The sequence below is a fragment of the Podarcis erhardii genome (genome assembly GCF_964252035.2).
Source record: "Podarcis erhardii genome assembly, chromosome: 15".
Classification (NCBI taxonomy): Eukaryota; Metazoa; Chordata; class Lepidosauria; order Squamata; family Lacertidae; genus Podarcis; species Podarcis erhardii.
The window spans coordinates 13,233,570-13,247,142 of NC_138505.1; the positions used below are offsets into that span (position 1 = coordinate 13,233,570).

The following is a 13,573-nucleotide window of genomic DNA, read 5'->3' on the forward strand; positions in this document are numbered from 1 at the left end:
GAAAGTAAAACAAAATTAAGGAAAATAAGCACTGTAGCAGAACACATCTCAACGGACATAGCTCCCCAAAGGCATGGCAAAAGAGAAATGCCTTCACTTTCCACTGGGGGGAAAATGACAGGACAGGACAACCATAACAAATGACCATGACACACTGGAGCCACAACTGAGGAAGCCATGCCTCTTGTGGAAGCTGATCTGCCATTCATATGAGTCTGTACTTTTACCACAGCATCACTCAGAACTGGAGGAGATTCACATGGGAGAAGACATACCCCAAGGCCCAGCTGTAGGCGCTATCTAAACAACAAAGCTGGGTTATAAACAATAATCCTTAAACCATTGGTCTTCAAATAAATGGTGGCTCTGGATCTCCTGGTGAGTCATGCAAGGCCTCTCATGATCCTCACAAGTGGGCAGCAAATAGTCACAGCAGGCCTCTGAGGGTGTTAACAAAGCCTGCACAACTCAGAATAGCTCTGCTGGACAGCTACTTGAGGATGTGATGGAGGCAGTAAATAGGTTGCATATAAATGTGTAAATAAGGCAAATCAATCACATGTTGGTGGTAAGATTCATGTAGTCTTATGACAAGGCCGCCACCAAAATAATGTCAGAGAAATCTACACCTATTATTTCAGGGGCCATCAATGTGGCAGAAGTCTTCTCTGCTACCCACAGAATCTTCTCTGCCTGATGAAATTAGGAAAATTTTACATCTCCTCCCTGAACATTCAACTTTAATTTTAAAGCAGTCTCTAGTTCTTTTGTTTGGGGAGGGGGGGGGACCCTGCAGGCAGAATTCTACCCAAATGCTCAGTAAGAAGCTGCCCTGTTCCCACCCACCAGCGTTCTGGCCAACGGGTGTCGAGTTCTTGGGGTAACTGAGAAGCACCTGGAATTTGCTGTTTATACAAATGCATAGCTATAAGCATAACAGGCTACCTATATTTAGTTTCCAGCTGTGCTGCACTGATACTTCCCCACCCCATTTCACTGCAACATTCCTGGCTAGAGGCCTGGCCGTAGGAAGTTTGTGGTTGGTACAGATTCACATCATGGAACGTATACCATACCCTCCCTTCATTTCACATCAATTGAAGATTGAGTAATGATGACCTTTAGAAGTACCACTCCCAGGTATATCACTGGGGATCACTTCATTAAGAAGCATGATTGTAGCTTTTCTTTTTAAAAAATAGAAATAAAGCTTGAAGCAGCTACAGAGAAGCAGCTCAGATTTTGATCTGAGCACTGTCTCTCACTTTTTTCTTTTTTTAAAAAAACCCTTTCTTTTACTCTCCTAAAAATTACGCTGGACATGCTTTGGGTGGGGAGGAAGAGGGAGAAAGACAGGTACTAGTCTTAGACTTGCCTCCTTCCACTTCCCAGCTGACACAACAGTAGCTCATGCGTGTTGCAAAAGAGTACAAGAGCACCCCATCTCCCCAACGTGGCTTCTCCTATCAAAATCTATATGTGGTAGGAAAAGATGCTGCGAGATGGGATTGCACCATGTCTGTTTCATGAGCACCAGAGACCTGTTCTGTAAAAAAAAAAAAAGAAGCGTTAAGGCCATCCCAGCTGAAGCAACAGCGGCCTGCACATAAGGGGTGGATCACAGGAAAGAGCTGCATGTTATGATGGCTGGTGTGGGTGCGTGTTGCTGGGACAAAGCTGGAAGGCTGCCTAGAGCTGCCTTTGTGCAGAAGCACAGTGTATTCCCAATGCAGAGAAAAAGAGAGAGAGAGAGATGGGAAAAGCAGGTTGTCAACTTTGCTTCTGTTTAGTGGAAAACACAATTAAGCTGCCTTGCGTAAGAGGAAATGCATCCAAACAAGGGACATTTCCTAATTGCTTGAGGGACAGTACCCAGACTTCTGGCTAGGAGTGTCAGGCATCTAACGGAGCTGCTTGGAGTCCAGTATTTCTAACCAGTCTCGAATTTAGTTTTCGTAAGAGTCCATACAAACACAACATCAAGCCAAGGTTTTTCACATGGTGGGTTGATCCCAAGTTACCATCTGCCTAACTGCCATGCAACAAAGTCCGGGCCATTGTGTCATCAAGTTTAAGAGCTTCATGACACATGTATTGCATCAGCTTCAAACCAGAGATGGTCCATATCAACCCCCAATTAAAATATGACTGGGACCAACACTTCCAGTTTCACTGGCCTGCTTTTCCAAGAAGTAGCATCTCTTAGCCCAGAATCACACCATGAATCATCACCTCACCCTAAAACATTAAAAAAATTATAAACTGACTCATGAGCTACCTGGAGCTTTCAAAAAATGATGATTTAGTCCCATAATTTCAGCCAGACAAGTGCTTTTTAAATTAAGGTTCTCAGCAAAATGCATCTCAGGACCACTCTACAAATGGAGCAGAATAAGGTGGTAGGATGGATCGACAAAAGCGCTGCAGGCGGGGATCATTCCTCCCCGCCATGTTCTCCTCTGTTGATTATTTTAAAAAGCAAAAGTGGCATGTCTCCATTAGGGAGCAGGAAGCCAACTGCAGTGGTTGTTGGACTCCAACTCCCATCAGCCCCAGCAAGCGTTGCCAATGGTCAAGGATGATATGAGTTGCAGTGCACCAACACCAGAAGGGCATCACTTGGCTATCTCTAAGAAACAGCATATGTTAGTCCCTCATTCTACTGCCATGGGCAGACGCAGCCTCCAAGCCACCAAATAATTCTGTTTGAGGCAGGTCAGTGTCCCAATGAAAGAATCAAGACAACAGACCAGTTTAAATATCACAGCCAAGCCATGGTTTTGTCATCATGTACAGACTTTGGGCTTTCGTTCTCCCTCCTCCACTCACCTGCCAAAATCCCCTCCCTCCCTTGAGCAACCAAAATCTGGAACTTGAGTTCAAACTGTGCTTTCTTTCTAATTCCAGTTCTGGAAGCAAACTATGATTGACTCAAAGCAAGAAGGAAAGAAGGCAAGTGGAGCATGCAAGGGAAGAAGACAGAGCCAAGGGGTCCACCGTTTGCTCACAAGGGCCTATCCGTGGCTTGGCTACATTGGACCCAGACCTCTGAAACCATAATCTCTCTCCTAATGAGGTCCACTAAGTTTGCAATCCAAGGCTGGGGGAAAAAAGATTCAAGTACAACAGTGTCCCAGGACCAAATTGCCTTGAAATGGGTAACTATGCAAGTATTCTAATTGTTCACCAGAACACACACGCAGAGATCAATATCTTATTCATAACTATCCCAAATGCAAAGCAAGTGTGCTGCATAATTTATTATTATTATTAGTTATGAAGGAGAATGGATGCAGCTCTCTGACTGCATCTCAGCCCAGCCAAATGCATCTCAGAGAGTAAATGGATGCATTTCTTTTTCTCTTGCAATATCCTTTGGGGCTCTGGCTCCACAACAGCAAAAGGACCCCAGGCTTCCTTAGCTATTCTGCAATGCAGCATCTGCAAGACTACTTTTTTTAATGCATTAGTGCACAAATCCCCAACCCGATGCCCTCCAGTTGCTGTTGCACTCCAACCCCCAACAGTCATAGCCAGCATGGCTTCCAGTCAGGTATGATGGGAGCTGAAATACAACAAAATGTACCATTTCAGGAAGGCAAAAAAGAAGAAGTACTGATCCAACAGGGAAGGGGTGCCATGATCCACATTAGGGTTTTAACCCAACATTCTAAGTACAATTTTCTTGCAGGGCAGAGAGGTATCAGATTGGGACCTGAGAGACCAAGATTCAAATCCCCACTCAGCCTTGAAATCACTGGGCAACCTTAGGCCAGGCACTCACCTTGAGCCCATGGAAGAAAGGTGAGATATGAATTAAACACACAAACAAACAATGGGCAAGAGTAAATGCTGCTGCACAAGACAAGTACAACAGCAGAACCATACACAGCCATGACCCTGGATGCCAAGCGGTCACCTCAATATTTTGGAAAGCAAATCCAAGGTTTCAAGAACAGGTTCTGTTAACTCAGCACACCACCCTCACAATTCTGAGATAGTGAGAATTAAGGAAATGACATCACCATGATCTGGCCATTTTTTACCTTCTAGTCACAACTAAGGTAAGCATGTTAAAGTAGGGCTGCCATATGTCCGGATTCCAAAGGCGGAATTAATGTCAGGAGGGAATTTCTGAAAGGTGGCGCTTTGTCCTGGATCTCAGGCAAGTCAATTGAAAAAGTTCAACATTCGGGGTGTCCTGGTTTTTACTTTTTGAAATATGGCAACCCAAGTTAATGAGAGGACCTCTCAGCCCTCCTGCAAGGTAGGACCATTCTGAGGGAGAGGGTGTTGTACCCTGTCATAGTGACTCAGCAGATGAATGTCTGAAGAGCCCAGTTCTTTTAGTCAGTTAAGTCTATTAAATTCCTTAAGATGCCTTTTTCTAAAAAAAAAGGTTGAAGACCATAATACAACCAATTTGGATCTGCAATTCTCTTGCTAGTGATTATAAATTAGCCATCCTCTTCAATATTGAGAGGCAGAAAATGGCTTTAGAAAGAGGTACAGGAAATCGTGTTTCCTTTTCTTCACTGCATCAAAACTACTCCATTATGGTTTGCAATGTTGTAAAATAAAGCCCACAAAGTTACTAGCCTGCTAAAAAATGTTTTACAAAAAAAATAATCCTAGCCTGCTGATGCCTGGCAAAAGAGAAACAATGTGTGCCATTTCTATGCTGTGCCCAGAAGAGGGACAAAGTGCTTTATCCCTCCTCCACTAGCCCACTCACTCACCTGGGTGCAATTTCTGGTTCTGCTTAAATACAAGGCTGATGTATTGTCAAGCTAAAAGATGTGCCCAGTTCTTGTGTCCACATGACAGTGAAAGAACCACAAGCCACAGGCTAAAATGGAGGCCTGGTGGCCAATTTGTGTGTCGTAAACAGATGCAAACAGATTCTTATTTAGAATACTTTGCCCTGCTTCTGCTAGTCATGAAGAAGCACTGCTTAGGGTATTGACGCATGTTCCTGGTCACTGAGAGTCCTCCCCCACGTGTGTACATGCACCCTTGCACACACAACTTGGCGAAAGCATTGATGACACACCCATCAACTCCATATTTACAGGGTTAGAAACTAGCTCTCTTAAACAGTTCGCAAGTTGTCAGTTTCTATGCCCAGCTCAAAATTAGGAACATAGGCCTTATATCATTGGTCAGTATTGCGAACACTGACCTGGCAGCAGCTCTCCCAGGTTTTGGAGACAGCTCTTTTCCAGCTCTCCCTGGAGATGCCAGGGATTGAATCTGGTGCTTTCTGCATGCATAGCAGGTGCTCTGACACCGAGCTATGGCCTTTCCTCAGTCAGGTCTTGCACAACATTTCTGTGGAACACATGCTGGGGCACTGCTAACAGAGTCAAAATTGAATAGTTTTGATTGTTGAATTTTAAAGTTACAATTAACTGGTTAAAATGGCTCTGCAGAGAGGTTTAAGAAGCTGACCTCTGGTTCAAGTACATTGGAACTTGCGAGACCTCAGCAATAATACCACCTATCATTTATAGGGCTTTGTGTGTGTTCAAAGTGCTGCCCATCCATTGTGGTACAAGAGCATCTGCTGCGTGTCCGGCTGATAAGGCACAAAGACTACACAGAGATACACATTCACATGTACATATAGTTAACATTCTTCTTGTTTAACATGTTAAGTCTGAATCTTGTAAAACGATGCAGATAGCACTACTCTGCATCTGTGGGGGAGTCGGGCATGTGTACAGCAGCAGATGAAGTCCACACCTTGCTCTGTATTAAGTGAGGTGACCTTGAATCTCATACATGTCCTGAGCACCTTACAGCCTTATCCCTGGAGCCTCATCTCTACTAAAAAAGGCTCAGCTTCCATGATGGAGACTGATGCTCATTGATCTGGAGAAGGACTGGCGGTGAAAGGCCTGATTCTCGAGACAGCTGGTTTGGGTTTGCAGGAGCGGCGTCTGAGGAACTGTTAAACTTGAGGGGCACAAAGATCAGACCACGGACAAGGAAACAGTTATATGGTTGGCAAGGATCAACAACATCCCTTCCCCATCTGGCATTAAGTCATACATCATACGTGTTTGCCTAATGGTCACTCACAAGACAATGGACTACTGGATGCAATATAGCTGCCATTTGACCTTGACTCTACAAGGAAGACTATGCATGAAAGAAACTGCTCTTTCCTGAGCAAGCAGCCACAATCCAGACATCTCAAGACAAGACTGACAGATTAGAGTCGTAAAAATATACAGAGAATATATACAGAGAAAGACGGCATCTTGACTGAAACATTGGCACTACAAACTGCCGCATACCAGACGCTACTAATATGCCCATGCAAGGGAAGGAGCGTGGTCAGGAATTTCAAAACAAAACCCACAAAGGGGTGGTTTTTTTTAAAGTCAGCTAACCCCCAGCTGGGCCACTTGATGAGGCAGAGCTATTGTTAGATGGGGTGCATTGCAAGACTCAGCCTTTTAAAGCATTGTCACTTGGGCCTGTGTTTTCCACCCTCAGTGAAGCATCTGCAGTGCAGTTTGTTGTGGTGGTGGTTTTTTTTAATGAGAATTCCCACCTCTATCTGAAAGCTGCCTTAGAAGATAAGAACCATTTACATCCCAGCCCTCTGAAGCTTATTAGGAGAGGGAGGAGAGGAGCGGTACATATTGCAAAATGTTTTCTGGGGTGCCTCCCTGCCCCCTCTCCAGTTGCCTAAAGCCATCACAAAAGGGAAGATCTGTCATCAAAGCTGCCTTCTCAAAGACAAATAATTAAATGTACACCTCCAAATGTCTCCCACCCACAAAAAAACCCAAGGTTACAGTGATTTTTTTCCTCAGGTAAGGTTTTAAAATAATTAAGACTGCTTTCCTGCTTCAAGTGGGAGCCAGCAATACAACAAGAGACCTTAGTCAAGACGATGACAGAGCAACTGTAAAGGAAAAAGGCAATGCACCCCCCTTCAGTTCGATCACTTGCTTGAGGAAAGGGGAGGGGGCAGATTAAGGAAGCAACTAGCCTAGATCCAGAAAAACCCCAGCAAGCCCTCCCCAAAGCAGATAAAAAAGGTTGCTCAATTCTTGGAGCTATGAGACACATTTTGGAGTCTAATCTGACAAACATACAGCAGACAGAAGCTTCCCTCTCCCCACCTTCCAGCTGAGACACCACTCCCTTCTCAGCCTCTACCCAGCTGGTGTTTTTCATGTGCTTAGCAAGCAACCACATTTGGAAATGCACTGAAAAGGTACAAAAGCAACATTCAGCCAACCGTAAGTGTATCTGTTCCCCAGTTTGCTACGGAAGAGTGCCCTTAAAACCCAAGCTTTCCGTATCCCATTCAGAATCACCGCCAGTATCAGGGAATGGCCTCCCCAGAGTCTGAAATCCAAACCTTGCCATTGCATCATGCCTGGTAAGGCTGCAAGGCATATGAAATGGTGGATTAGGAAGCAGCAGGTTGCTGAATGGTGGGAGGAATACCACCATTATGTACAAAAGACAATTACATTCAGTTCTCCTTCAGTCACAACCCTATACACAATTACAGACCACAAAGGACATACAATTATTATACAACTCCCAACACCCCATTACCAACCAGCATAACACTCTGGTGTTATGCCTTAGTCTCCTAAGGATTGTCCATAGCACCAACACCACACCCACAGTCCTGCTTGCCTTCCACCCCATCCTACCATATTTCCCACACAGTCCTGCTTGCATAGCAATCTTCATTAACCTCACATTAGCCACAACACATTTTGTATTTGGTGCACCTCTCTGCGTTACACGTTCCCAATGGACATAATCCAAAATGGCATTTTCTTCCAGAACAGTACCTCTTAAACCTTTCAGACACACCCTTGCTCTCCTTAAGTGTAGCCCACTTTGGAGTTCTATTTCAGCTCCATGCTTCATCTTCTACTCACTGATTCTTCTGCAGGGACCATCAAATACCTTTAGTAGGATTGCCATATGTTCACAATACAATATGCAAGCTGCTCTGTAACACAGTACTCTCACTCTCTCAGGCTAAATTTTAAAGGGAGATAAATATTTTTTAAAAAGAGGGAAGAAAAGTGTTTCCTATGCAGTTATAGTCAGTCAGCAGTAGCATCCCACCCCCCCAAAACCCAACCATTTCCCACCTTTATAATTATACTTTAATCAGGCCCAATGAAGGGATCAGTGTAACCCACAAATCTATATGACACAATGTGGACTCTTGGCTTAACAAATATTATTTGGTTCTAGTGAAATATGTTTTTCCAACACAGCTCTTCCCCCCCCAAGCCCCACCTCCTGTCATATAGACTGGCCATCTTTGTATCCCTCCTTTTAATACACACACACACACACACACACACACACAATGAATGAAAATGAGTTAACCTTTGGAAGCCTTCTATGCAAAACACCCACATATTATCAATGGAAATATGCATTAGTCCTAACAGCAGCTGCAAAAAAATAAATGCAAATTTTGATGTCAATAAAGGGACGTTATCCTTACTGAATGCTCTCCTAATAGCAGTTACTTTATATATATAAATATGTATATGCTTATATACAGAAAAACACACACCCTGGTTTTGTGCAATGCTAAATCTTGTCTACCATATTTCAGACTTACTTTAAAAAATGGCATTCATGAAAGTCAGTACTTTAGCCCTGCCTGCATGTTTTATGACAATAAAGTCTATTTTGCTTTCTTTTCTTTTTTCATTCCAGGCAAAGGACTCCCTGTAAGAGCCGATTTACCTGAGTTGGTCTTAATAATAAGAAAACAGGATTTGGAAATGCAATGATTTAAGCGTCTCAGGGAATCCTGGTGCCTTTCAGGGTTTCAAGTTTTTGCTACACCGCCTCCGCCCACCCCTTCCTCGTGCCTCAAACCACCCGGCACTTCCCTACGCCAAGCCCCCTCCCCCCCACCAGCTGTTCTTTCCCCCTGCCCACCTCCCTCCCCCCCCCCACTCACCAGCGCAAGGCTGGGGGGAACCTGCCCCCTTGAGGTCTCGGCCTCCGGGCTCCGAGGAGCCACCCCCAGCAGAGGAAGAAATATACGGGGACTGGGTGGCGGGCTCAGCCATTTCGTCGATGGCGGCAGCGGCGAAAGCGACGGGGGGGAAAAAGAAACCAGCGACGAGGACCTTAGTTATAAGCGACCGCCCCTCTCAACAGACAGGCGCTGACTGACAAGAACGAGGCGATCAGGACAGACTGCGCAAGTGCGGCAACTGGGCGGCGGGCCGGAGCGCCGCGCAGGCGTACTCCGGAGGGGCGGGTCTGGGAGGTTGCTCTCCGGCGCAGGCGCAGTGAGAAGTCTGGAAGGAAGAGTACTGTATACGATACAGTATATTGTGCCTCCTGCGTCCTCCCGCAGGGTATTTCTGCTCCTCCCTTACGTTGGTATTAGAAGCGGCGGGGAGGGGGCGGCGGGTTTTTTTTGAGTGTGAGAGAAAATAGGCGGTTTTTGAGGCTGGTCACTGAACATGCGCATCACGCCCCCTCCCCATTCTCGCGAGCTTTCCAAGTCCGTTTATTACGTTTGTGTGTGAGCGCGCGCGCGGGTAAGACCGGCACTTACGCGTGCGCAGTAGCCATAGGAGCCTGAATAAACGGCCAAGAAACGCGGGCGGGGGCTTTTGTGTTTTAAGAATCTGCTTTTTTGAGTCGTGTTTCGAACCTTTAGGAAAAGGGGGGGAAACAGCTCAGAAGGGACGCTTTCTCCTCCTCCTCCTGAAAAATCTCTTTCCAAATGGCAATAGGGATACATTAAGTATTCCTGAAATTTGGAATTGGGAAAGGGCAGTAGCTCAGTCACACCTTGTGACCTGGCTCGGTACAGCGGTACCTCAGGTTACATACGCTTCAGGTTACATACGCTTCAGGTTACAGACTCCACTAACCCAGAAATAGTGCTTCATGTTAAGAACTTTGCTTCAGGATGAGAACAGAAATTGTGCTGCGGTGGCGCGGCAGCAGCGGGAGGCCCCATTAGCTAAAGTGGTGCTTCAGGTTAAGAACAGTTTCAGGTTAAGAATGGACCTCCGGAATGAACTAAGTACTTAACCCGAGGTACCACTGTATAAGATGGCTTACCTATAAGGAAGGGCCATAGCTCAGTGGCAGAGCACCTGCCTTGCTTGCAGAAGGCCCCCGGTATCTCCCATGTAGGGCTGAGAACATTCCCTGCACAAAACCTTGGAGAGCCGCTGCCAGTCAGTGTAGACCAGCGTTTCTCAAATTTGGGTTTCAAACTTGTCTGGCTACAATTATCATCATCCCTGACCACTAGTCCTGCTAGCTAGGGACGATGGGAATTGTAGTCCGACAACACCTGGGGAACCAAGTTTGAGAAACACTGGTGTAGATCAGAGCTTTCCAAACTGACATGACACGTTAGCTTTTTGGCTGCATTGTGTAGGTGTGTCCCACGAACACTCCCCATTCTCCTCCTGGGGCTGGAAAGGAGTTAGTTTAATCTCCGGTTTGCTAGTAAAACTGAATTACTGTGTTGCAAAATAATGCACATCTAAAACGTGTGTCACCAACATGAAAAGTTTGGAAAGCTCTGGTATAGATAGCCAATGACCTGACTCAGTGTAAGATAGCTTCCTATGTTCCTATGCTCCTCAAGGGAAATGGCCATACTTCATTGGTAGCGCTTCTGCTTTCATGTTTACTCAGAAACGGAGTTCACTGAGACTTATTTGCAAGTACCGGTAGATTATTGTAGGGCAGCCCCACACTGGGCAGATTACAGTAGTCTAATCTGAAAGTCACCACTGCATGAATGGCAGTACTATATTCAAATATTGTAATAGAATGATAAGAGTTGGAAGTGGGACCCTGAAGTTCATCTAGTCCAACCCCCTGTAACAACTGTCCCTCACAGGGATTGAACCTGCAACCTTGGCGTTATCAAGGTGATGGGGGTTTGTGGGAAGTATCGGTTCCAGTTTAATCAACAAAAGCTTCTACTTGCTGTTAGTTTGAGACAACAGTGTGAACGTTTTCCTTTCCATTCCTGATTATGGTTCCACATCAGAATCAAAAGAGCACTAAATATATAAATAAATGTGTCTTTACCTTAAGAGTTCTAAATATACTTCTAATCCGTAATACAAACACCTTTGTAATCTTAAGGCCGATAAGCAGGAATGGTAGGTAAGATAACAATTGTTCCTTTATCTCTGTGAGCTTTTCTGCTTTCATTATTGAATGGGCTGTACTACATATATAGAAACTCAATTGCCAATGTTTAATTTTTTTAATAAATCCTGCTTCTGTGCTTTTAGCAGCCTAAAATGAAACAGGGAAAGATTCTGGCATTGGTTTATCTTCATGTTTGAACATATGCTGCAGATCAGGAGAGGTACCAGCAACGACAAGAGCAGCCAACAGAATACATTGCAGTACAGTATGTCTGTGGCACCCAGAAGAGCTCCAATTTGCAAATGTGCCCACAGGCCCCCAAAGGCTGGCAACTCCTGTCATAATAGTCATGTTCTACCTCCACTGTAGGCCTCTGAAAACCAGTTGCCAGGAATCACAAGTGAAGAGCGTGCAGTTGCGCTCACGTCCTGTTTGCAGGCTTCCCAGTAGCATGTTATTGTACAGATGACAGTCCCTGATTTGAAGGGCTCAGGCATTGGCTCATGGGGAGGGGACAGAGGCAGCAGCAGTGACGTTGGGGGAGATCTGGGTTGGTGGCAGAGGTCTGCAGGTGTGTACTGCTGCCAAAACAGAGCTCCCCAGTCTGGTTTAAAGATACAGAACTATAAGAGGGGTGAGCAGAAACAGCCTTGAAAGTTGAACAGCTATGTTGTTTTATGTACTGTTTAGCTGATTTCAATGCTTACCACTTCTTTCCATTCATATACAGTGGTACCTCTGGATGTGAACGGGATCAGTTCTGAAGCCCCGTTTGCATCCTGAGCAGAACGCGACCCGCGTCTGCGCGTGCGTGGGTCGCAATTCGCTGCTTCTGCGCATGATGTCATTTTAAGCGTCTGTGCATATGCGAGCAGTGAAACCTGGAAGTAATGTGTTCCGTTACTTCTGGGTTGCCATGGAGCGCAACCCGAAAACGCTCAACCAGAAGCAACTTTAACCCGAGGTATGACTGTACAGTCAAACATTGGAACTCGAACGTAATCTGTTCTGAAAGGACATTCAAGTTCCAAAATGTTCAAGTTCTGAGACGCGGCTTCCGATTGCCTGACAGCTAGGTTTTTGCACAGCGGAAGCTGCGTCGGATGTTCGTCTTCCGAGGAATGTTCAAAAGCCAGAGCATTTACTTCTGGGTTTTTGAGCTGAAACGTTCAGCAAGGGAGCGGATTGAGAACCGAGGTTTGACTGTACTGTGATAATGACACATGACAGACCTGTAACTCCTGTTTTATTATTGCTGTTATTTAATGTACCGTAATTTATCTATCTCCTGGACACCACACACACAGATTACCAGATCCTCCGACCGTTGCAATGTTTGTTAGCTTAACTTACCTCACAGGTTGTTGTGGGGATAAAATGGGGAGAGGGAAGAAGCATGTTTGTAACCTTCAGCTATTTGGAGGAAAGTGGAGATATACACGTTAAGAATAATAATAATAAAAATAGTACATCACATGTGGAATATTTTGTACAGTTCTGGTCACCTCATCTCAAAAAGGATAGAGTGGACAAAGAAAAGTTGCAACATTTGAGACTTTTTAGTTTAGAGAAAAAGTGAGTAAGAGGTTACAAGATAGAAGTTTATTACATTATGCATAGAGTGGAGCATGAGCGTAGCGAGAATCTATGTTTTTTTGGGGGGGGACAGAACCGAGCTATCTGTGAAGCGATTGGTGGGTTAATTAAGTTTTTCTTTATTTACTTAATGGGGGGGCATCTGCCCCCCTGCCTATGCCCATGGAGTGGAGTAAGTGGACAGGAAAAAGTTTTTTCTCCCTCTCTCATAACAATAGAACTCTGGGAAATCCAATGAAGCTGACATTTGGAAGATTCAGAACAGATAAAAGAAATTCAAGCAATGCATAGTTAAATCTATGGAACTCACTTCCGCAGGAGGCATTGATGGCCATGAACCTAGATGGCTTCAAGAGCTTTAGACAAATTCAGGAGGATAAGGTTATCAATACCCACTAGCCTGGACGGCTATGTTCTGCCTCTACAAGTTGTTGGTGCAGTGCTCTTGTGCTGGAATCCTGCTTGCAGGCTTCCCACAGGTTGGCCACTATGAGACCAGGATGCTGTCCTAGATGGGCCATTGGCCTGATCCAGCAGCTTCTGCCTATGTCCTGATTATTTCTATTTACAAATCATTATTTATAAAGTAAATATTTGTGATTATTTATAAAGTTGCATATAAATTAGCATCTTTTTCTGCAAATCTGCGCAGAAGCGGCCTGCTTTTTTAAAAAAATGTTTTAAATTAAAGATTTAAAGGTACTGTATCCTCAAAAACAGGATGCCTTCGCCAGCACGCGCTTCCAAAGCTCCTCCCTGGCGACTCTGAAAGAAGCCCGACCTCTTCCGTCTGCTTCTCCCAAGATGCTCCCTTGGGGAGAAAGCG

At 45.0% G+C, this 13,573-nt stretch overlaps 1 protein-coding gene across 1 annotated transcript in view; it reads right to left on the reverse strand.

Moving 5' to 3' along the window:
• Positions 1-9,510, reverse strand: part of RTN3 (reticulon 3) — a 43,915-nt gene extending 34,405 nt beyond the window's left edge. The window contains exon 1 of the mRNA XM_081842908.1: positions 8,972-9,510. Within this exon, the coding sequence (XP_081699034.1) occupies positions 8,972-9,083 (112 nt within the window). The 5' untranslated portion in view covers positions 9,084-9,510. The remainder of the gene's footprint in view (positions 1-8,971) is intronic.
• Positions 9,511-13,573: the final 4,063 nt, after the last annotated feature.